Raw genomic sequence first — 24,036 nt, forward strand, 5'->3', positions numbered from 1 at the left:
TGCATCTGCCAGAGGCCCGGCTGCCGGTACCCTATCAGGAACGACTGTTGAGATCACGTGCTCGACCGCAAACAGTCACAGCAGCAATGCATTACGTCACGAAACTTTTGACTGTGAGGTTTTCCAAGTACTGCTCACAGCAGAGCCAAATGGCCTCCAGCTCCACCTCTGAGTGAACAAATGGGTGGAGTTAAGGTTAGGGATAGGGCAGCGTAGGGTTAGGGTGTGGTTAGGTGTCTATCTCCACCCATTACCTCCAGCGAGGGGGAGCCGGAGCTCCAGCTCCTCCCATATGGCTCTGCAGCGAGCACCCTCTCAGGTTTTAGGGCACTGGTCTCAAACTCAATTCCTGCAGAGCTGTTTCTAAACGGCTCTGATTGGAGCTAAACTCTGCAGAGGCCCTCCAGGAAGTGAGTTTGAGACCTCTGTTTTATGGGAAAAAACTGCGTTGGTTTAGGATGCGATTTAGGACAGGCACTGAAGTAAACCACCCCGGAACCTAAAGGAAAGGAAAGGAAAGGAAAGGAGGTGAGGGGAGGCCAAGTATGGTGACCCATACTAGGAATTTGTGCTCTGCATTTAACCCATCCAAGTGCACACACACAGTAGTGAACACACACACACCGTGAACACACACCCGGAGCAGTGGGCAGCCATTGCTGCGGCGCCCGGGGAGCAGTTGGGGGAACGGTGCCTTGCTCAAGGGACTCACCTCAGTCGTGGTATTGAGGGTGGAGAGAGTGCTGGTTATTCACTCCCCCCACCTACAATCCCTGCTGGACCTGGGACTCGAACCTGCAACCTTTGGGTTACAAGTCCGATTCTCTAACCATTAGGCCACGGCTGCACAAGAGGGCGTAGGAGAGCTTTATTTATGTATTTCTTTGATTTATTTCTTTATTGTTATTATTTTTTAAATTAACATTAATTAACATTTTGCAAATAACATTTGAAAAAAAAAAAAACAGAATTAATAGTGAGTAAGAAAAAAACAACCTTAAATTAAATTAAAAATGGTTTAAATTAAATAAAATAATAATAATAATAATAATAATAATTTAAACAAATAACAATAATAATAAAACAAATAGATTATTAATAATAATAATAATAATAATAATAATAATTTTGACTCAAGTGGGGAATAGGAAACCAATTTTTATGTATTTATTTTTTTAAACAAATAAAAATAATAATAAATCAAATGGATTAATAATAATTATAATTTTGACTCAAGTGGGGGATAGGAAACCAATTTTATTTATTTATTTTTTAAACAAAAATAATAATAATAAAACAAATATATTAATAATAATAATAATAATAATTTTGACTCAAGCGGGGAATAGGAAACCAATTTTTATGTATTTATTTTTTTAAACAAATAAAAATAATAATAAATCAAATGGATTAATAATAATAATAATTTTGACTCAAGTGGGGGATAGGAATCCAATTTTATTTATTTATTTTTTAAACCAAAATAATAATAAAACAAATAGATTAATAATAATAATAATAATAATAATAATTTTGACTCAAGCGGGGAATAGGAAACCAATTTTTATGTATTTATTTTTTTAAACAAATAAAAATAATAATAAATCAAATGGATTAATAATAATAATAATTTTGACTCAAGTGGGGGATAGGAAACCAATTTTTTTTTTTTTTTAACAAATAAAAAAAATAATAAAACAAATAGATTAATAATAATAATAATAATTTTGACTCAAGTGGGGGATAGGAAACCAATTTTTTTTTTTTTTTTTTTAACAAATAAAAAAAATAATAAAACAAATAGATTAATAATAATAATAATAATTTTGACTCAAGTGGGGGATAGGAAACCTCATCTAAACTTTGTATCTCTGTTCACAGATGATTATTTGATCTTATTTCAAATCTGGTAACTGCTTTATTGTTTTTAATTTACACAGGTAGTCAGCAAAACTGGTTTAAACAAAATACAATAAAATTTGGTTTAGAAGCCGTAACTTTAGACTTCTGAATATCACTTTTTTCAAGCAAGCACAAGATTTGAACAACATTATTTAAAAGAGCAGAGCCAATGCTATACGAAACATAAACAGGACAATTTCTTCCATAACATCAATCAGATTATTAAAGGATGTAAAAATCAAAACAGAAATCTCAGTCCAAAATATCTGTTTATTTATTTATTTATTTATTTAAATTGCTCGAAAGAACATACAAAAATACCAAGTAAACAACAATAAGAAAAATCATAATACAATTCCAAGAAGTCCAAAAAGTATGAAGCTCATTTTAAACAGCATATCAAAAATAAAATAAAATAAATAATAGAATAAATTATAGATATATAATTAAGAACATTAAGAAATAAAAATAAATTAATTAATTAATACAGAAATATTATGCACAATACAATGGGTTTTTCATAAACTGTTTTTTCAGACTATAGTGGAAAGAAAACACCCAAAAATACTGTTAAGTGTTTATTATAGCACTTTATCTATTTGTGTCAATAGATTTCAATTACAATACATATTTTTAAAGAACAAGAGTTTTTTCTCCTACACTGAGCCATAAATCTCCACTTCAGTATCACTTACACACACCAAACTTTACATTTTTATTCCTGTCTATATCCTGAAGGTTTTTCCAGAGGGATTTGTTCATATGTAATGAGCTTGATTTTATACAACATTTTATTCCTCAAAAAATAGTAAAAAATATAGTGTTTCCTGTCTGTTCTAAGTTTTTTCTGAATTATGTAGTGATGAAATGGGATACCCAAAATCCCCTCTGTAAAAACTTTTGACTCTAATGTGTTAAAAAAATAAACAAGAATTTTAAAACTGACTTCATCCAGTGTTTAGATTTTTATACTAGAAATGTCTGTAAATTGCTCATATTTCACTAAATAATGCCTCATTTGAATATTAAAATCTAACATTTTAGAAAACTTGTAATACAAAAAAATTGCAATTATCAGTGTAATCAATCAACTGGGTAAGTAAGGTGATAACTATTCGTTTTTTTCTCTATTCACCTGCAGTGTCTCGCCTTAAAGTGCTAAAAATTATTACTTTAAAATTATTAATTAAACTGCCCAGAGTTTGGATGTGGAAATCGTACAGTCAGTGGGCAGTGTGCGTCTCTCAATTCAATTCAATTCAATTCAAAATTGCTTTATTGGCATGACTGTAAAAAATACAATATTGCCAAAGCATCTCTCTCTTATGTCGAAGTAAGAGATAAAGCTTTCACTTTTTACCTTACATATCCAGTAGCTCCGAAAGTTAAGGAGACACATTACAGAATTATGTTTAGTATTTACCCTGTTAACAATTTTTTACAGAAACAATTTAATTTTGAGGTGGTTCTATGTGGTTTTTGTTCTTCTTTTCCTGAAACACTTGATCACCTATTATTTTATTGTGAGGTTGCTTCTAAATTCTGGGTTGATATTCATTGCTGGTTATCAATAAAATTGGAAAACATTTTTTCATTTTTCATGCAAGATATCTTTTTTAAATGTGATCTAAATTCTATTTTTTAGATGTTGTCAACTTTGTTTTATTGCTGGATAAATATCATATTCATATATGTGACCCTGGAGCACAAAACCAGTTTTAAGTAGCAGGGGTATATTTGTAGCAATAGCCAAAAATACATTGTATGGGTCAAAATTAACGATTTATCTTTTATGCCAAAAATCATTAGCATATTAAGTAAAGATCATGTTCCATGAAGATATTTTGTAAATTTTCTACCATAAATATATAAAAACTTGATTTTTGATTAGTAATATGCATTGCTAAGAACTTCATTTGGACAACTTTTAAAACAATATTTAGATTTTTTTGCACCCTCAGATTCCAAGTTTTTCAAATAGTTGTATCTCAGACAAACATTGTCCTATTTTAACAAACCAAATATCAATAAAAAGCTTATTCACTCAGCTTTCAGATGGCGTAAGAATCTTAATTTCGACAAATTTACACTTATGACTGGTTTTGTGGTCCAGGGTCACATATGTAAATGGGTAAAATGTAAGCCCTCCTTTAATGTATTTCTTTGTGAGTTTGTAAACATGTTTCAGAGTTTTAAGTATTTTAAAAATTTAAATAGAAAGTCTGAAACTCTTTGCCTCTCTATCTCCAAATATTTTTTATTGTCATATTTGATATTTTTCTGTTGATTCTTGCTCTTAGCGTTTTTTTTTCTCTTTTATATTAAAGTAATAGTTCATCCAAAAATGAATATTTCCTGGCAATTTACTTACACTCTCAGACCATCCAAGATGTAGATGAGTTGTTTCTTCATCAGATTTGTAGAAATATGTCATTCAGAGTCAAATGTTTCAGAGTTTTGAGTATTTTAAAAATCTCCAAATTTTATTATTGTAATATACTTTATTTGATATTTCTCTGCTGATTCTTGCTCTTTGTGTTTTTTTTCTTTTCCCTTATTCTTGCTATAATGTTGTAAGTTTAATATTTTTGTTGATTATTTATAGTATTAATGATGGTTGTGCCTTATGTCTGTTCCCCGTCTTATGTACATTTTCGCAATAAAAATAAATAAATAAATGAATTAAGAAAAGCATCTCTCTCTCTTCCTCTCTTTCTCTTCCTCTCTCTCTCTCTCTCTCACACACACACACTCGCTCTGATCATCTGATGACGTGGTGCTGCTGTTCGCTTCGCTCAGCTGCGCGAGAGGATGGCGGACCAGAACAGGCAAATTAAACTTGCTGCAGCCAAGAAAAAAGGTACGTTTATGTACTTTCACATCTTCTTTTACTCTTTTTGTGACAAAACGCAACTGTTGATCGCAATAGAATCGCGTCCGAGCGCGTGTGTTTCGTCTGTCATGTTGACATTCCACGTCTACCGGCCTCTCCGCGGGCCCGCATCCGGCTGCCAGCGCTCATGATCGGGCGCGGCTGTCAGGAAAGCCCGAGGACTGAACTGAGGCAGAGCCTAAATACGAACTCGTTAGAATATATCTCTCTATTCGCGTTTATAACGAGTTAAACCTCTCAGAAATGCGTTTGAAAAGTGTCTGTGAGTCAATGTCAGTCTAACTTGGCATGCTAATGTTGTTAGCCTAGTGTTTTGGCGTCAGTTAACAGAATTAAAAACAACAACAATGTGGATTACTTTAAAATAAACTAAAACTAGACATTAATTCGATATCTTTTTAACACTCTTATTGACTTTAGGCTCATTTAACCAACTGGTTAGTGATAGTTAGCTTCCTTGCTAACTGCTAGTTAAAATGACAGCTCTAATTGTAACAGCTGGTTAAGTGACTAGTAAGTGTTTAACCAATATATTTAATTTGCCCACATTGTCTTCTTTAGGTTGCTGTTATGAGATTTAATTAATCAAATCCGTCTTTTAATAGTGTTTTATGTTCTGTGATGCATGTGTGTGCTGTTTAGGAAGGCATTCACTTGATACCCAAAAGTGCTGTCTACTTAGGGAGCTCATGTCTGCACTAGGTTCTGAAACACAGCTGCTGTCCTGTAACGTCTGGAACATCAACACGGCTTGGAAAAAAAAAATCCCCTGAATTTAAGTTATGGCAAAGCAATGCTCTGTCATATGAGAGCTGATTTAGAGCCGTCCGTCCCATGACAGCTGAATCACACCCAAACCCACTACTGCCAATCTGACCTACTAGAGACGTGCTCTGAGTCTCCATATCACAGAATTGGACAGGAGGTTCTTCATAAATAGAATGTGCAGTTTGTTGTCATGTCTGAGCATTTCTGTGCTGTCACTGGTGCAGTGGAACTTGATTTGGCTATCTTGATTTTAGTTTGTAGACACTTTCACAATGCATTCCAACCATTGTGTTTAAACTGTGCCAGAATTAGGACAGATTATTGACTTGAGATTGCTGTGTGGAGTCCTTGTGGTGCGTTATATTAAAGTAAAGTTCACCCAGAAATTAATATTTCCTGGCTGTCCATTTCTCAGGCCATCCAAGATGTAGATGAGTTTGTTTCTTCATCAGATTTGTAGAAATATGTAATTCCAGAACTTGCTTACCAAAGGATCTTCTGCAGTGAATGGGTGCCGTCAGAATGAGAGTCCAAACAGCTGATAAAAACATCACAATAATCCACACCACTCCAGTCCATCAGTTAACATCTTGAGAAGACAAACGCTGAAACAAATACATGAATAAAACGTTTTAATTCAAGTACAAGTCCATAATTCATAAAAATGTTTCCTCCAGTAAAAAAGTCCATCTCCTGTAGTCTCTTACATCCAAATCCAGCCATCAAATCCAATCCATATTTGTGACCCTGGATCACATCTGTAGCAATAGCCAACAAAACATTACATGGGTTAAAAGTATCATTTTTCTTTCATGCCAAAAATCATTAGGATAGCAAGTAAAGTTAATGTTCCATGAAGATATTTTATAAATATCCAACCATAAATATAGCAAAACCTAATTTTTGATTAGTAATATGCATTGCTAAGAACTTCATTTGGACAACTTTAAAGGCAATTTTCTCAGTATTATTATTTTTTGCACCCTCAGATTCCAAAATAGTTGAATCGCAGTCCTATCCTAACAAACCATAAATCAATGGAAAGCTTATTTATTAAGCTTTTTAGGTTATGTATAAATCTCAATTGCAACAAATTGACCATTATAAGGGTTTGTGAGCCAAGATCTGATTTGTTTAGAGCTGTTTTAGCTCGTAAACGGTCCTTGATCTGTGCAGATTTCTCTCCTGATTCAGACCAGACCATTTTATCACTGAAGGAAGCATTATTATAGATTATGAACTCATATTTAAGTTAAAAACGTCTTAATGATGGATTTGTTTGTTACAAAAACACAGTTTTTCAAGATGTGAATTGAGTAACTGGAGTGGTGTGGATTACTTTTCCTCAGAATGTTTGCTTGATGACTCTAATCAGCAGTGTTTTGGTGATTTTTAGTGTAATGTGTTGTGAAAAAGTGAATTATTCCTGCCATATACCCTGTAAAAATGATTTCTCAAAGTTTTAAAGAAAACGTATGATTGGAGTTTGTTTTTACAAGAAAATACAATTTCAAATCTATTTAGTGTGTTGCTTACCATTTCTTTATCATTTTTTTTACACCAGTTTCTTTTCAGAGTATTTTCACACATACATGACTGATACTGTACCTGTACATAAAATTAAAACATAAAATCAGAAACGTTTCTGCTCTTGTGTCCTGCAGCTGAAGGAGTTCCAACAGAAGACTACCCCATCCACAGGAAGTGCTGGACCAAAGAAGAAGAGGAAAGTTAAAGGAGGCGATCAGCTGGATGCATCTGCTGACAGAAACTCGCCAGACAATGTGAGTCAGGTGCGTAACCAATCCACAGAGCTTCACAGGCCAGATGCGATGAATATTCACATCTGCTCTGATGGGATTTGGTTGTCTTGTTGTGTTTTGGCTGAGCACTGCAGGAAGTAATCCTTGTTTCAGGAAGTGTTTGAGAATATAGGTTTTGCACATGTTGAATTATTTTGAGGGTCTGTTTTAGCTTTTACTTCTGCTTTGTTTTTGTACAGCTGTTGGTTTCTCATTTAAAATAATGAGTCATGTTTGCACTGATGCAGAACCACCAGTAATTTGAGTTATTATGGAGAGTCTGATCCAGAGTTATTAACATTAACTGAAAATAAAACTGTTCAAAACATTGGAACAAAATATATAAATATTCGATGAAATTCTTAAACTAAACTGAAGTTAGTAAATGTTGAAATTGAAGCACTAAAATGACTTACTAACAATATTATTGTGTAGGTAACATCTGTTATATTTTGTTAATAATAAAGCTGAAGTAAAAATGTAAAATTATATGAAAAACCTAAACTTATTTAGAGTTTTGTTTTAGTTTAAGTTGAAACTAAAAATTGTATCTAACTGGAAATAACAAATTTTAAATGGAAAAAAAGCAAATTAAAACTATGAAAAATGCACATTGTACAGATTCTGTACCCATTGTATAGTAGTATATATTTTTCATAAAAAAATCTCTGCTCTATTGTTTTTCTTTTTATTCACACCAAATTTGTTATAAAAGTATATAATAATATATAATAATAAATATATATAAAAAAAAAAATTATATATATATATATATATATATATATATATATATATATATATTAAAGCCGGGACTTTAACGCGTTAATTTAGATTAATTAATTACACAAAAATAACGCGTTAAAATTTTTTAACGCATTTTAATCGCTCTTAGTTTTGCACCTCGGAACGTTTCTCACTGGATGAGATTCGGCGGACCGATTATACTGGAGCACCAACTAGCGTTCAGACAAGCTGCGTCCGTCCTAAATAGTATTGGTTGGATTTGGTTGTCCCAAAGTATGTAGTATGTAGTATGTAGTACGTAGTATGTTTAAAAAAGTATTCCAAAGATTCCCGGATGGTCTACTACTTAACGATCAATGCACACTCTAACGGCTAATATTGCCCGCAACACACTGCGCCGTGAACGAGGATTCGATTAGAACTACAAACACGCATAAAAAGTGTTAAAAAACTACAAACATGAAGGATATGCGCGACCAACGGACAGGTAGAGAAAGGGGTTTGAGTGATAAATAATCAGTGTGTAACCTGATAAAAAATATGTTTTAAATGTTATCCGCGTTATATTCCATGTGCAGCAACATTTATAATGATAGGTTTGGTCATTAACGTTTAAATGCATAATTAAGCAAACACAAGAGCAGAGTTCACGGCATGAAAGACTCGTTAAAGAACGTGCCTCTTAATTTCTCTCTAATACGGTAGGAAATTAAATTAAACGAAATGTAGATAATGTTAACTGTGATGATTGACAGGGCAGTTTAAACAGTGACACGATTCAGGTAACTAAGCAACAGAGCGTCTGTTAAAGAAGCAGTTATGACCAAGTATATGTCCCAAAGCCTGCCTACTAATCTGCTACATTCTCAAAAGTATGTACTTTTCTTCACAAAAAGAGTACATACTTATAGGGCATAGTATAAGTAGGTGAATTGGGACGCAGCAAAACAAACCACAGTGAACATGGACAAAAAAGCTGATGAGACCGCTTTTTGGTTGGCCCTGTGGAAAATTTTGTTATAAAAAACGAATGGATGGAAGCGTCGATAAGAGCATGGTTGTGTGCAAGCTATGCAACAAGGAATTCGCATCTCACCACAGCACATCGAGCCTATTGCTACACTTAATGGCAATATTGCACTGGTCTGTTGGACTTGGTTGAACAAAAATAAACAATATTTTGTTGCTTAAGCTTATGTATTCAGTCATTATTCAATGGTATACTAAAAATCCATAAAAAAAAAAATTACTTCTCACTCTCACTGGTCAAATATTTATATGCGATTAAAATGTGATTAATTTCGATTAATTAATTACAAAGCCTTTAATTAATTAGATTAAATTTTTTAATCGAGTCCCGGCCCTAATAAATATATATATATATATATATATATATATATATATATATATATATATATATATATATATATATATATATATATATATATGTAATATATATAAAAAATATGTAATATATATAAAAAATATGTTCTATTTTCATTTTTAATGTGCATGGGCTTAATTTGTTGTTGGTTGTGTTTGATGATAAATAAATAAAAAACATTTCACTACATTGCATCATGCATATAATCTTGAACCTTAGAAAATTAATTAAACTTCAAATATTATTTAGAAAATGTATGATTTTTAGGGCACAAAAGTGACAGTTCAGGTTTTTTAATGCCTTGGTTCTGGAAATATTTTACAAGTCATTTTGACAGATGCTTGTAAAAAAAGTTTGAGTCAAACCAAAAAGCTCTGTGATAAATCACATATAACCAACTTTGATTCAAACATTATTATTTGAGGATCACTGAGATAATATTATAGTTTTTATTCATATTTTGAATTGGGCTTTATGTTTGTTTGTTTTTTTTTACTTTTTTGTGCTTTTTAAAAATTATTATTATTATTTTTATTATTTTTTTTATGTCTATATTGTTTGTATTAATTTCTATTTATTTTAGTTTTAGTTATTTTAGTACTTAATGTTAAACTAAATTGAAATGAGAAAAGTAGTCTTGGCAACTAGTTGAAATAAAGCTTAAGCTGAAGAAAATTTATTTAAATTCTATTATTATTATTATTATTATAAAAAATTAACAAAAATGACTACAATTGAAATTCAAAACTGAAGGATTCTCATTCATAATTCTAATAATTTATAATAATGATTGTAATAGTACCTAAATAACAGAAAAGTGTGTTTCAGCTGGGTGTTTGATCTGACTCAGGCGCTACTAACCCTTCATCTTGTGTTTCCTTTATCACATAATCACTTTCTTACTGCTGCTTCCTCCTCTCTCACACCTTTTCCTTTATCGTCTGCCTCTCCTTCCCCTGTAGATTGAGAATATTCTCAAAGTTATGGTGTCTGATCTTAGTCTGACTAATGGAGTATCTCAGCCTCCATTTGTCAACAACAGTCAGGTGAGCTGCTTGCTGTCCCTCCTACTTTCCCAAAGTCTTTCTCCTCCTTTTTGCTCTTTGGTTTGGTCATCTGTGTTTCCTTGCATGCTGTAAGATCATCATCACAGGAAGAAGTCGATGTTTGCATCATCTACTGCAACTTTTAAAGTCAGCATGAAATTTCGACTCATTTATGTTTCGGGTCTTATTGCCAATGATTCATCGGTGCTCTTCATTTTAAAGAAATACAGTAAATGTTTCATAAGTTATAAAAATTTAACTTGTGCTGAAACCATTTGCACTCAGAAATTGTAACAATTAATTACAAAGAAATGACAAATAACACATTGATTTCAATTTTTTTTTCGCAACTTCATGAAGTTAATTTTTACAGTGCATGCTGAGAATGCTTTTTCATGTTGAATTGAATGCATCTTTGCAAGTTGAAGGGTCTGAATATATTGGGATTGATTGTATATTGAATTCAATATGCCTGGAAATGTTTTGTCACCTTTATATAAACGTGGGTCAAAGATGAAAAAGGGTTTAAGCATAAAAACAGTAAGTGTACAACAATTGTTGTTGTTTTTCCCAAAACATAATAAAATGTTTTCTGTTAAATTTAATATCATTTTTGTTTTAGTTTTTCTGAGCAAAAAATAAATATCATACATTTTTCCCTAATTTACAGAAGACACCCACTAAAATGTCACTCAGTGTAATATTTACAACAAAAATCAATTCATGTCATTATTTTCACCCCAAATACTAATTTGTTGTAATTATACATTTTTAAAATTTGCCACTATCCTAGGTTTTGCCCATTTGTCAATAAGATTTTTTTACACATTTAAAACACCATAAAATTGCATAGGCTCCCTTATTCTTTTATAGATTTTAATGTTTGAATTTTTACATAACTATTGTATTACACTGAATGACAATGTAACGTTTCAACAAAATTTAGACGTTTTATTCTCCAAAAACTTAGTTGAAACCTTAAAAGTAGACATTTTACTGAGATTTAATGTGCTTTCTATGGACATAAAATCACTTTTGTAAATTTCTCTGTCTTTGACCCATGTACTTGATAAATATGAGAATATATGAGCCATTGAAAATATTGAAGATTGTTGTGCATCTGTACTGTGAATGTTGTGTTTGTTTGTGTGTTTTAACCCACTGACAGTCTAATGCATCTTTGTCGCTGTATTGCATCAGGATCATGTGGATGAGGTGAACCGGGTCTCGCAGGAGCTGGAGGAGACCAGCGCAGAGCCCATATCTAACCCCGCTTCTGCTATTAACTCTGAGTGTGTCGCTGATAACGCTGACCTGCAGGTCTGTCTGTCTCAATGTCGGTCACCTTAACTGTGTTTCAAAAGTCTTGAAACACATCCGTTGTGTGTTTGTGTCTGATAATGGTTTAGCTGTTGTTTGTGTTTTTAATCTGATCCATGTGTGTCATTACGTTTAGTGCATTGCTTTGTCAGTTTTGTCATTTTGATGTTTTCATGTGTTGTCGCACAAGTCTTTCCGATTTTGCATCTCAAGTTTGTGTTTTTCATGCATATGTTTTTCCAGCAGAAGTACACAGCAGATGCAAATGGCGATGAACATCCTTTGGAAGATAAGCGGTGAGTTTACTCTTTATTTGAGAACAAGCTACTAGAGAAATATCATGCAATGAACGTGTTGCAAGTTTCTCATTTTGAAGAACGACACCGCTACAGCCAATCAGAATGTTTTACCTTTTATTGCATGGGACAGATTTGGTTCTAGAAATATTTTACAATTTATTTTTCGCAGATGCATTTAACAGAAAGCTCAATTTAAAGGATTACTTCACTTCCAGAAAAAAAATTCCTGATAATTTACTCACCCCCATGTCATCCCAGATATTAATTTCTTTCTTTCTTCAGTCGCAAAGAAATTTAATTTTTTTTTAAATATTTTTCTCCATATAGTGGACTTCAATGGTGCTCAACGGATTGAAGGTTAGAAATGCAATTTCAGTGCACATTCAAAAGGCTCTAAACAATCCCAGCCAAAAAATAAATAAAAATAACCGATCGTATCACTAGATATGACCCTTATTCCTTGGCTGGGGTCATTTAGAGCCCTTTGAAGCTGCATTAAAACTACATTTTTAACCTTCAATCCGTTGAACACCATTGAAGTCCACTATATAGAGAGTAAATTATCAGGACATTTTTATTTTGGAAGTGGAGTAAACCTTTAACAGTATTATTGTAGTATCACTGAGATAATATCATTGTTTTTCTTCATATTTTGAAGTAGTTTTTACATGTGTGTTTTTAATAATTTTAAAGTTTATTTTAAGTTCAAGTAATCATTTTTTTGTTTTTGTGAAATGTTAGTTTTTTAATCAGAAATGTCTATATTTGTATTAATTTTTTATTTTAATTGTAGTTATTTTAGTACTTCATGTCAAACTAAATTAAAAAGAGAAGTAATCTTGGCAACTAGTTGAAATAAAAAGGCTTAAACTTATTATATTCTATTTTATTTCAAGTAGTTTTTTTTTGTTTTTAAATTGATTTTATTTCAGTTAAAGTTTATTTTATTTCAAGTAGTTCACTTTTTTAGTTTTTAGAATTGTTTTAGGATTAAGTTTATTATTTTTTGTTTTATTTCAGTTAATGTTCATTTTATTTCAAGTAGTTAATTTTGTTTTTTAGTTTTTAATTTGATTTTATTTCAGTTAAAGTTTATTTTATTTCAAGTAGTTCACTTTTTTTAGTTTTTAGAATTGTTTTAGGATTAAGTTTATTATTTTTTGTTTTATTTCAGTTAAAGTTATTTTATTTCAAGTAGTTCAAAAATTTATTTATTTATTTAGTTTTTAGAATTTTTTTACTTTAAGCTTTTTTAACTAGAATTGGCCTGGATTCAAAGTAAAAAAAAGTATATAAAAAATTATTATTGTTTTTTTTTTTCACAAAAATGTGTCAAAGGTTATTAACTACTTATTCGATAATGTGAACGACACAGATGTTTAAAAATTGTCCATACAGTATAAAGGTATTGTGTGTAGTTGACTTTAAGCCGTAAAGTGCAATATACTTTGTTTATATAAAAATAGACCCAAACCAGTGACAGAAACTCAGATTTACTTTGAAGCTGTATTCTCTCTGTTCATACAGAATATTTGTTTATGCTTTTTTAGTTCAAAACTGTAACACCTAATAGTCTGTTTTGACATGTTGAACTCACATGTTTGTGTTCGCAGGCCGCTGTCGTCCACTGAGAGCCTGAGACAGATTTCCCAGCAGCTCAATGGACTGCTGTCTGAGGTGAGTCACGGCACCCATCCGTCTGCTTCCTTCAGTCTTTGGGTTTGGTTGGATTGTGAGGCTATGATGTTATTTCTTAATGTTGTTTTTTTCCACCCTGCTTGATTACATCATTAGAAAAGTCATTTTAGAAATTAATAACATTTTAATGAAAGGCTATGACAAGCATATGGCAAGCATTGTTTTACTTCGGGTTGACATGCCCTAATGAAACAAATGTGGCCAAATGCATTTTTGTAGGAAAATAAATTACCTGTTTTGATTTTGTTTTGACTTTTAAGAACTAAGCTCCAATGGTTCCTCCCAAATAAACCAAATTGTTTTGAATTAACAGCTTTAGTGAGTTACAAACATAAAAGTATAAACACATTTGCATGACTTGGAATAGAAGCAAAGTGTAAATACCCAAATATCTAGATTTAAACCATTCCAGAATTCACTGATCAAATGATTCAGGACAAATTCTTATTCACTTGTTTTTATTGAAGTTAACTGTTTTCTTTCATTCTTGGGTGTGATGCAGTCAACAACATACATCAATGGAGACAGCGGTCCACCGACGGTCAGCGAGAAGGAACTGGAGGTATTTTGATACGTTTTACTCTTAATTCATCTGTGCTTTTAATTATTATATATCATTTTTAAAAAAGTATAGATGCTAAACTGTACAGTAAGATAATTTAGTTTAGTCTAGCGGTTAATAATCACCTCTCTGAGTGGTCACTAATCTCGCTCAAGCAGGATAATCTTATTGAAGCACAAGTTCTTATGATGAAAATAGCTTGTAGTCTTTAGGGGTTTACAGCATTGACTGAAGCGGCGGTCTATTTAAGAACGTCAGTCAATTGATATTGTTTTCCGAATCACATCCCAGATTAATTCCCTCATGGTTTACAGACCAAATCAACAACAATTTAATATATTCCTGCTAAATATGAAGGATTAAAAAATATCTGAAAGCGTTTTTCTCTTATCTGTGCTGTGTGCTACTGTAATTCATGTCCTAATTGGTATAATTGGTTCTGTATCAGTCAGTATTTGTTATTGCGGTGTGTCCTGTAGGACTAGTTCTGGCATTTGATCCGGCGCTCCCATGATCTTCTGCTACACACTGAACAAACATCCTGTTTCAGTGTCGCAAACACCTCTGTAGCAGGCCACATAGCAGAATGAGGCTCTGTTTATAAGTTAAAGTTTCACTCGCTTCATCCGCATAGAAGCCTGAGTGTCTTTAGATAGCTTTGGGTTACATGCAGTACAATTCAAAGGTTTGAGAATCGGGAAGATTTTTGTATATTTGATCAAAAATATAGTAAAAATGGCTAAATATTATTAAAATTTAAAATAAACATTTTCTATGTGAATATATTGTAAAATGTAATTTATTCCTATGATCAAATCTGAATTCTCAGTATCATTACTCCAGTCTTCAGTGTCACATGATCCTTCAGAAATCATTCTAATATGCTGATTTGCTGCTCAAGAAACATTTCTACTTATTATCAATGATGAAAACAGTTGTGCTGCCCAATATTTTTTTGTGGAAACTGTGATACATTTTATTTTTCAGAATTCGCAGATGAATAGAAAGTTCAAAAGAGCAGCATTTATTTGAAATAGAAAACCTCTGTAACATTGTAAATTATAACTGTCACTTTTGATCAATTTGAATATGTCCTTGATGAATAAAGAAGTAATATTTTATTAAAAAAAATCTTACTGACCACTAATTTTTCATAACTTGATCCAAATTGTAACAGTTTTTATTAGTGAAGGTCAATTATTACTGGTTGTGCAGTTAATCATAATTCAATTTTGATTTTGGCTTCAAACGATTATGAAAATACAATAATCGAGATAAAACGATTATTGCTCCTGATTTCGCCCCCTTTTTTCGCTTTCGCTCCTCAATAAAAGCTCAGTTTCGCATGCAAATCAGTAAAATCATGTAACGTGACTTTCATGAAGCGGGACGTGCTTGATTTATTAATGTTTCTTTGATGTTGTGTTTTTAAAAGTGTGAAAGAAAACTTGCGCTGTTCTGTGTATGCGCTCAGAGACGGACCAGAACACGGACATAAAGTAATCTTTTAGCTGAAGGTGCGGACCTAAATGGTCAGATACATGCTAAAATATTTCAAAATGAGGCGCTTGGTGATTATTCATGTAAACCCTTGTCAGCTCTATCTTAAATGATCATAAACTGTTGAGAATGAAAATATGTGTGTAACAGTATATTGGATCCGTGTGGACTCCTAAAGTGGCAACAAGTAATATTCCTTCTGCCGTCTCTGTGCTTAATATCAATAAAACGTAAAAATGCAACAAGAAAAATCACTCACTGCACTTGAATAAGGTTTTTTTAGTTTTAATAGGAAACAAACGGTGTTTAATTTTTACAGTGAAGACACCGTTTTATTTTACATTCAAATAATTACATTCAATTTCTGTAGTAGGCTGTCAGACTACTTTAGGCTTGCATAAAAGTATTCAGTATTTTTTTTCCATTAGTATCTTTTTTTTTTTTTTCTGTTGTATTGCTATCTTTAAATTAATCACTAATATAAAGTTTTGTACCCAGTCACAATCATGTGAAATAATCGTGATTACAATATTGACCAAAATAATCATGATTATGATTTTTGCCTTAATGGAGCAGCCCTAGTCTATGCATGAGTTTTCTATGTTAAAAAGGGAAAAAATCATGCATTATGAATGTGACAAAAAAGTACAGTTTTTGAGAGACTACATACATTGTAGGATTTCTATAAATTAAAATGCACAAACCAGATGCAATAAAACCCAAAAAAATCACAGAACATATATTTTTTAATTAATTTTACTGTGTCCATTTATGAGGAATATGTACTGTAAAGGATGTGACAAACCTGAAAACAGCACTTACCACACTATGGAAAGTCATGCACTAAAAATAAAAAATGCTTTAAAAACTTTGAGACTTCACATGGGTATTTGAACCATCAAATGTTGAAATCTATGCTATTAATATAGTAAAACCCTTTGGTAAAAACGTTATTTTTTCATGATAAGGTTGACTTTTATATGGAGTTACCCAGAGAGTCCAGTTACACATAAAACAGATTCTTTGTGTCACACCATATCACCGCCTGTTTGCCGTCACGTCCACCTCTCTAAGTCTTTCATTTGTCCTTTCTCTCTCTCTCTCTGTTTCTCTATGCATGCTGACACGTCAGACTCGCAACCAGGAGCTGGCAGCGGCCCTGGACTCCAGCGCACTCACAAACGCCCAGCTCACGTCCAAACTCGAGACACTGGTAAGAGTGTCAGTTGAGAGTATGTGCATGCTGCAGTTCACACGCTTTCAGTGACTGACTGCAACACAATGGAGTTTTTGAAGCTGCAACATTGATTGCTACTTTGCTACTTTTAAAATGCAACATTGTTTCAGTTTTTAGTTTTTGAATTGTTGGTCTGTGTACTACTTGTTGGTCCAAGTTTGGATGTTAACATTTAAATTTATGCGTGAAAATGAATTATTAGATTAGAGTTTTGTATAATGATATTTAAAAGAAAAAGATGCATTTTTAATTCACATTGTCTTTAGCAAAGACAATATGTACCAACTGTCAGATCCCTTTTTAACATGCTTGTGGTTGTCTGTTAAATGATTTATTTTTAAATAAACACATACAAGTTAAATGTTTGTTCATTGTTTTCAGACGAAGCAGTCTCAAGAGATTTCTGATCAACTACAAAAGGTACAGTAATCAACAATAAATGTTATTAGATTGCTCTTTTATGGTTTGCTAATGTGCGACTTCTTTTATTGTGTGTTATCTCTTCTTATCAGGAACGGAAAGAGTTTGAGCAGAAGTTCACTAAGGAGCAGGGAGCGATACGTGAACAGCTACAGGTGAACAGATTACTCAGAACTGAAGTCATGTTCTGTTTGCTAATAAATAAATATGCTGGGAGCATCAGTGACAATATTTGGCTGTATTTATGTTGAACAAGTCTTTTATGTTATATAACAAAGAATGAAGTAAACAGACTGAGCTGATTCACTCACTTCAAAAGAATCAAACAAGAGTCATTCAGGAACTTACTTCAAATGTTGCACTGGAGTCATTTGTTCACTGAAACTTTGCGCTTTAGCTTTGTGTATAAATGAAATCAAAACAAAACAGAACAGACTGGCTAAACTAAGACTTTTAGCTCTAAAAATAACCTGCTGAAGTGAATAAACATCTGCTGAATGCAGATGTGTGAAATCTTGAGCACTGCAAAAAATGCTTTTCTTACTTAGATTTTTTTGTCTTGTTTCCAAATTCCTAAAAATTCCTAAATCAAATAAACAAGCAAAGTAATAATAATAAATAATAATAATAATAATAAACTGTTTTCAGTTTGAAATTAGATGTTTTTGCTTACCCCGTTGGCAGATTATTTTGCTTGTTTATTTGATTTAAGACTTTTTAGGTATTTTGGCTAAAAACAAGACAAAAAAATCAAGCAAAATCTAGCAAAAATGCACTTAATTTTGATTTGTTTGTTTTTTTCTGAAAACAAGAAAATAATTTTTACTTGTCTAGAAAAGTCTTCTTGATTTAAGATTAAAAATCTAAGTAAGAAAAGCATTTTTTCAGTGATCACAGTCTGATGGAGGAAAAATGATATGTATGGTTCACATTGAATGATTTTGAATCAGATTAGATGTGGCCTGAATCTGAATTATATCTATAAAAAGTATTAATCCTTAATTTTTATTTTCTGAGATTTGCATTAAATTAGGATTATTTTTAATGGGTAGAGAACTCAGTTGGTCTTTTAAGGGTATATATATATATATATTTAATTGGAAAGAAATAAGATGTTTTATTGACAGCAGAGCTAATTTATATCAGTACCATTAACAGCTTTTGGCTGTAATTGTATTTGATGATAAAATTTCATCTTGCAAATCTGTTGAGTGTAATTTAATTTACATTGACTTAATGTCAGTGCTGTTATATAAATGTGAGGTTTTGTATGTGTTTAATGATGCATGTTGTTCACATTCAGATTCACATTCAGACGATTGGCATCCTGGTGTCTGAAAAATCAGAGCTACAGACGGCTCTGGGTTACACACAGCAGGCAGCGCGACAGAAGTCAGGTGCGTGAGATAACACATGCTCACAATCGTGATATTATTTGGGTGATGCTCAAATGAACATGTCCAGGACAGATCATGTATCAAATATTACAAATTAAACTGAGAATATTACAACAAAGTATGTCATAAGTAACTGTATTAAATATTTTTTTTTTCTAGAATAAAATAAAGCTTCTCATATTTGTCCTGAAATTTATATTTTTTCTTATGCAAAGTAAAAGCTGTCAAATCTGTGAAAAATTTATTAGTCTTATTTTTAATTTCCTAAAATGTGCCTAGAAAATTACCAAAATGTTGTGAAGTTGTTTAAAGGAAAGAGCAACTAATTTGAATAAATATATGTAATTTGGGAAAAAAATGTTTTATTGACAACAGATCTGAATTACATTAGTACCATTGAAATATAAAATATTTTTGTTTCAATTACATTGGCCACTCATATTACATGTCTTTCTTTCTGCAAAATATAATTCTTACTGTATTTCTTTAGATTTTTTTAATGAAATATGACCTGCTAGTATTCTTGTGATATTTACCTTGTAATAAATTGCATATTAATTTTGACCTATATCTGAAATCTGTTTATGTATTTTTGCTTTTTTTACTTTAAATGGGAATTTCCCAAATATAACTGAACTCAGTTGGTCTTTTAAGGAAGAAAAATATTTTTTATAAATGTATAAGCAAAACTCATTAACATTATTACAGTGAAATTCTAAGTGAAAATTATAACATTTTTGTCAAATTACATATGTAAAAAAAAAAAACTCATTTTGCCTACAAATTACAACAGCCTTTTAACGCCACATAAAAAAGTAAGATTTTGAAAAACTACGAGAATAAAGTCAAAATGCTTTGAGAATGAAGTCGAAAGAGCTTGAAAAACACACCTATTATTTCCTATAAAACTCACTTTGAAAAATAGTATTTTTCTTTATGCATTAAATATTTTTTCCCCTGTATTTCTTAGATGTTGTGTTGAAGTGTGACCTGCACATATTCTTAATCCACCTTGTAATTTACTAACGTGTCCATTGCTGTGTGTTTGTGTGCAGCTGAGGCAGAAGATCTGAGCTCACGGCTGCAGGCCAGTAAACAGCGAGTGTCCGAGTTAGAGAGGACGTTATCTTCAGTCTCCACACAACAGAAGCAGTTTGAGAAGGTACCAGATCCTCTGTTTATCTTCATTATCAACTGACCAACTTCAGAAAACATCAGAACTTCAGAAAGCCTTGTCTACTTTTTTCTGCAGCATAACAAAGAGCTTGAGAAGGAGCGAGACAGTCTACGATTGGAAGTCCTCAGGTTTAAGTAAGACTCTTCAGTTGTTGTTTTTTTTACTCCTGGTTCAGCAGCAGGTGTTATATGAATATTGTCTCTGTTTATCAGTAATATAAGCGAGGAGTCCAGGCAGCAGAGCTCAGAACTGTCTGAGCAGCTCAAGCTGAGAGCGAATGAGAACAGCGCCTTGAAACTGGAGGTTGATGAGCTTCGTAAGCGGCTGGAGATGGCCGACGTAATGCTGCAGCAGGTGAGGAAACGGTTTAAACATTTTCTTTGCACATGCACATAGAATTTCTATGATGTGAAATATCTCTTTAAATATTTTCTCCAGTTCTCCAGTCAGTCGGGTCCTCCATCTGAACACCAGCAGGTTCAGCTCCTCCTGGAAGAAAAACAGCAGTTAGAGGCTCACACGGCTCAGGTGTGTGTTGCTGTAATTTGGAAAAGGTTTGTGTCTGTATTAGTCCTGAACGTCGTCCTGAGCTTCCTGATTGTGTTTGTGTGTGTGCAGCTGTTGGAGTCGGTCGCTCAGCTCCAAGTGGAGAGAGATCAGTACGCTGGACAGATACAGGAGGAGGGACGAGTGTGGAAGGACAAAACGGAACAGCTTCTGTCTCAGGTAAACACATACAAAACATACAATATTGCAAAAAACATTTTTTTCAATTTTTGAAATATACAGTATATACTGCAATATAAAAAAAACACGGACGAATTGCTTAGGTAGGAATTTTTTGTAAAAAGTAAACAATTCTAAAATGATTTTGGGGTTATTTCACAGGGGTGTGATTTTGCATAGAAGTTTAAACAATTTTGAGTGCAGACCATCTTTTTAGAGCTGAGCTATTTGGGAAAAATATGTCATTGTAATTTTTCTAACTGTGGTTTAATCCAGGGTTATTATAGTTAGCTAAATCTAAAACCATAAAAAAAAAGCTTTTGAAAATGGACATTCAGGTTTAATGTGACAAACACTCTTCAGACAGAAACTTGACAGGTTTGTCTTGTAAATAGTTTTTTTTTTTTTTTTGGTAAAAAATTTATAATTCTAAAATGATTTGGGGATTATTTTGCAGGGAAGTGAATTTGCATGGAAAATCAATTAAAAAAAAAAGTTATATTAGTTTGAGTGCAGACCATCCATCTAGGGCTGAAAGATTTTAAAATTAAATTGTGATTGTGATTTAAACCAGGGTAATTATAGTTGTATTTAGATTTTTTTTTAACCCTTAGATTCTAGATTTTTAAATATTTGTATCTCGGCCAAATATTGGACAGCTTATTTATTCAACTTTCAGATGATGTATAAATCTCAGTTTTAAATTCACGAATAACTAAAACAAATACAATAAAAACACTTATACTTATGAAAACACTTATGAAATACTTTATTAGTTCATAAAACTTTATTACAAAACAGCACACATTTGAACTGTGATAAATGTAAATGACACAGGTGTTTATAAAAAAAAAAAAAAAGGCCAGACACAAAAAGGAAAAAATTAAGCGTGTTTGAGCTTGGGTTCACACTTTTCAGGAAAGTAAACCTACTCTTTTGACCCATTTAATGTGGCTTTAAAATAACAATAAAATAATCTTAACTATCAATTTTATTTTGATTTTAATATTGTTATTATTGTTATTGCAATATTAAAATAAGAAATTTTACTTTTGTAGTGTATTGTAAATATGTAGTGTGTTAATGATAAGTATGTGTGTGTTGTGTGTGTAGGTGCGTCTGATGTCAGAGGAGCGCGACAGCACTGCTGCTCAGATTCAGGAGCTGCAGGAGAAAATCACAGAACTGGAGAACACTGCTGGTATGAGACATGACATACGCACTAATTACGTCACATTCTCATTCATCGTGACACACTAAGGCACTTCTTCCATGGACATTCAGATAAGGCCTGAGGAAACACTTGACAGGTTTATTTTTTGTCCGCAGCTCTGATGAGTAAAGAGCAGGAGCGACAGGCTCTGTCACAGCCCTCAGGCCCTTCAGAAAGTGAACTGGCCCTTCAGGAAACCATCAGCAGCCTTCAGCAGGAGAGAGATGCACTCAGTCTGCAGTACCAAGCACAGGTGACCTACACAGATCATGTGATGACTTTGTGTCACACATTTATACTGGAGTAGCCTTAAGTCTTAAACTTCATAACTGACTCATATTTTTCTAAATTTACATGTGAAGATATTAGATCATGCAGTTCGTGCATACTTATTGCATTATTTTTAGATAAATATGTTTTTTAAATGCATTAGACCCTTTACTCTCCCCTTTACACAACAGTCTTCGAAGGTCCCCTAGCCGTAGTTTTGTTTTTTAAAACTTATTTAAATCTATGGACACTCTTAGTTTCTGTAAATTCATAATGTACAAAAAGACTTCATTAATATTAAGTAATTTAAATAATTATAATTAAAAGAGCTGTATGTTCTTCAGGATTATCCTCTGTTTAACCTATTAATTTACATGATTTTTCTGAAAACAGAATAAAAAACGAAATGAGTATGTGCTTAGCTTTTACTGATAACTTTTAGAGCTTAACATAATTTAAAAATATATAATTTTTTTTTTTTTTTTAATGTATTTTATTTTTAACCATTTTTCGTGTTTCTATCAATAAAAAAAAATATTTTTAAATAACTTCATACAGACAAACCCAAAATAATTCAGACACCAGTTATCGTTTTTGATATCTTTGATAAATGCAGGATGCTAATAGTTCCTTTATGTAAGCGATGACTGCAAAATTAAGTAAACTGTGATATATTATACCCAAAAGTTCTTCATACAGTGGACGGTCAGTAAAATTGATAAACATTTGGGATCAAAAATTATTCAGACACTTTGACCTGACCATGTTTTGCTTAAGTGTTTTTTCTTTAACTGCTAATATGACCTTTTTACACATAACAGAATTAAGCATTGCTTGGTAGTTGGTCATCAAAGTATTGATAGTTGTGTAAATATTGTCATACTAGCAGCTGTCTGAATTTTCGATGAACTGTAATTAATTGCATACCTTTCTATCAAAGTTATCTGACAGTCAAGATGACATCAAGATGAATTTGTTCTGACGCAGTTTAGTGCTTATCATATTTTATTACCATTTTCTAAACTATAGCGAATAAACTTTTTCTAGACTAAAAAATATTGCTATTGGGGTTAAATTAAGATCTGTTATAATTTAATTTGATCTGTTTTTTTTCTTATCTTATTTAATACTTATTTTGTCATTTTAAGCCATCTTAGAAATGTTCTGAAGCCTGCTGGTTGAGAACCACTGCATTCATGGCTTTTAATTTGCATTTTAATTTGCATTTTTAACCTTAACTTTCAAACATACATTTGAAATGTTGCATCACAATTGTAAACACTAGAAGTGTTAACTTTTTTCCTAAAAATGTGTGACGCACGTGTTGAAATGCAGCATGGAGACATTTTGACCTGTTCGGTCTGACAGAAATCAGACACTCATTACGTAGGCATTTGAGCGCTCTTTTGTGTCCTGTAGGTGCGAGACAACGAGCAGCTGAGCCGACTGGTGCAGGAGCAGGAAGTGAGGCTGGAAGAACTGGAGAGACAAGCCGACCGGGCCGCTGAAGGTGATCAGGATCGACTCCGTATTCTGGAAGACGTCCAGAGCGACAAGGCGACCATCAGCAGAGCCCTGGCCCAGAACAGAGACCTCAAAGACCAGCTGGCCGAGCTGCAGAACGGCTTCGTCAAGCTGGTGAGCTCTAGTAACAGTTGACTTATGTTTGTCAGTGAGT

The 24,036-nt window shown here is 32.4% G+C and overlaps 1 protein-coding gene across 1 annotated transcript in view; it reads left to right on the forward strand.

Moving 5' to 3' along the window:
- Positions 1-4,713: 4,713 nt before the first annotated feature.
- The window catches only part of LOC141335439 (golgin subfamily A member 2-like), a 30,106-nt gene continuing 10,783 nt past the window's right edge, over positions 4,714-24,036 (forward strand). Inside the window, exons 1-19 of the mRNA XM_073840909.1 lie at positions 4,714-4,759; positions 7,226-7,356; positions 10,456-10,539; positions 11,740-11,859; positions 12,106-12,155; positions 13,772-13,835; positions 14,359-14,418; positions 17,051-17,131; positions 17,537-17,575; positions 17,668-17,730; positions 18,879-18,972; positions 20,028-20,134; positions 20,225-20,283; positions 20,362-20,503; positions 20,588-20,677; positions 20,768-20,875; positions 21,989-22,076; positions 22,205-22,341; positions 23,778-23,996. Of these exons, the coding sequence (XP_073697010.1) occupies positions 4,714-4,759; positions 7,226-7,356; positions 10,456-10,539; positions 11,740-11,859; positions 12,106-12,155; positions 13,772-13,835; positions 14,359-14,418; positions 17,051-17,131; positions 17,537-17,575; positions 17,668-17,730; positions 18,879-18,972; positions 20,028-20,134; positions 20,225-20,283; positions 20,362-20,503; positions 20,588-20,677; positions 20,768-20,875; positions 21,989-22,076; positions 22,205-22,341; positions 23,778-23,996 (1,782 nt within the window). The remainder of the gene's footprint in view (positions 4,760-7,225; positions 7,357-10,455; positions 10,540-11,739; positions 11,860-12,105; positions 12,156-13,771; positions 13,836-14,358; positions 14,419-17,050; positions 17,132-17,536; positions 17,576-17,667; positions 17,731-18,878; positions 18,973-20,027; positions 20,135-20,224; positions 20,284-20,361; positions 20,504-20,587; positions 20,678-20,767; positions 20,876-21,988; positions 22,077-22,204; positions 22,342-23,777; positions 23,997-24,036) is intronic.

The sequence above is a fragment of the Garra rufa genome, chromosome 5 (assembly GCF_049309525.1).
Source record: "Garra rufa chromosome 5, GarRuf1.0, whole genome shotgun sequence".
Taxonomy (NCBI): Eukaryota; Metazoa; Chordata; class Actinopteri; order Cypriniformes; family Cyprinidae; genus Garra; species Garra rufa.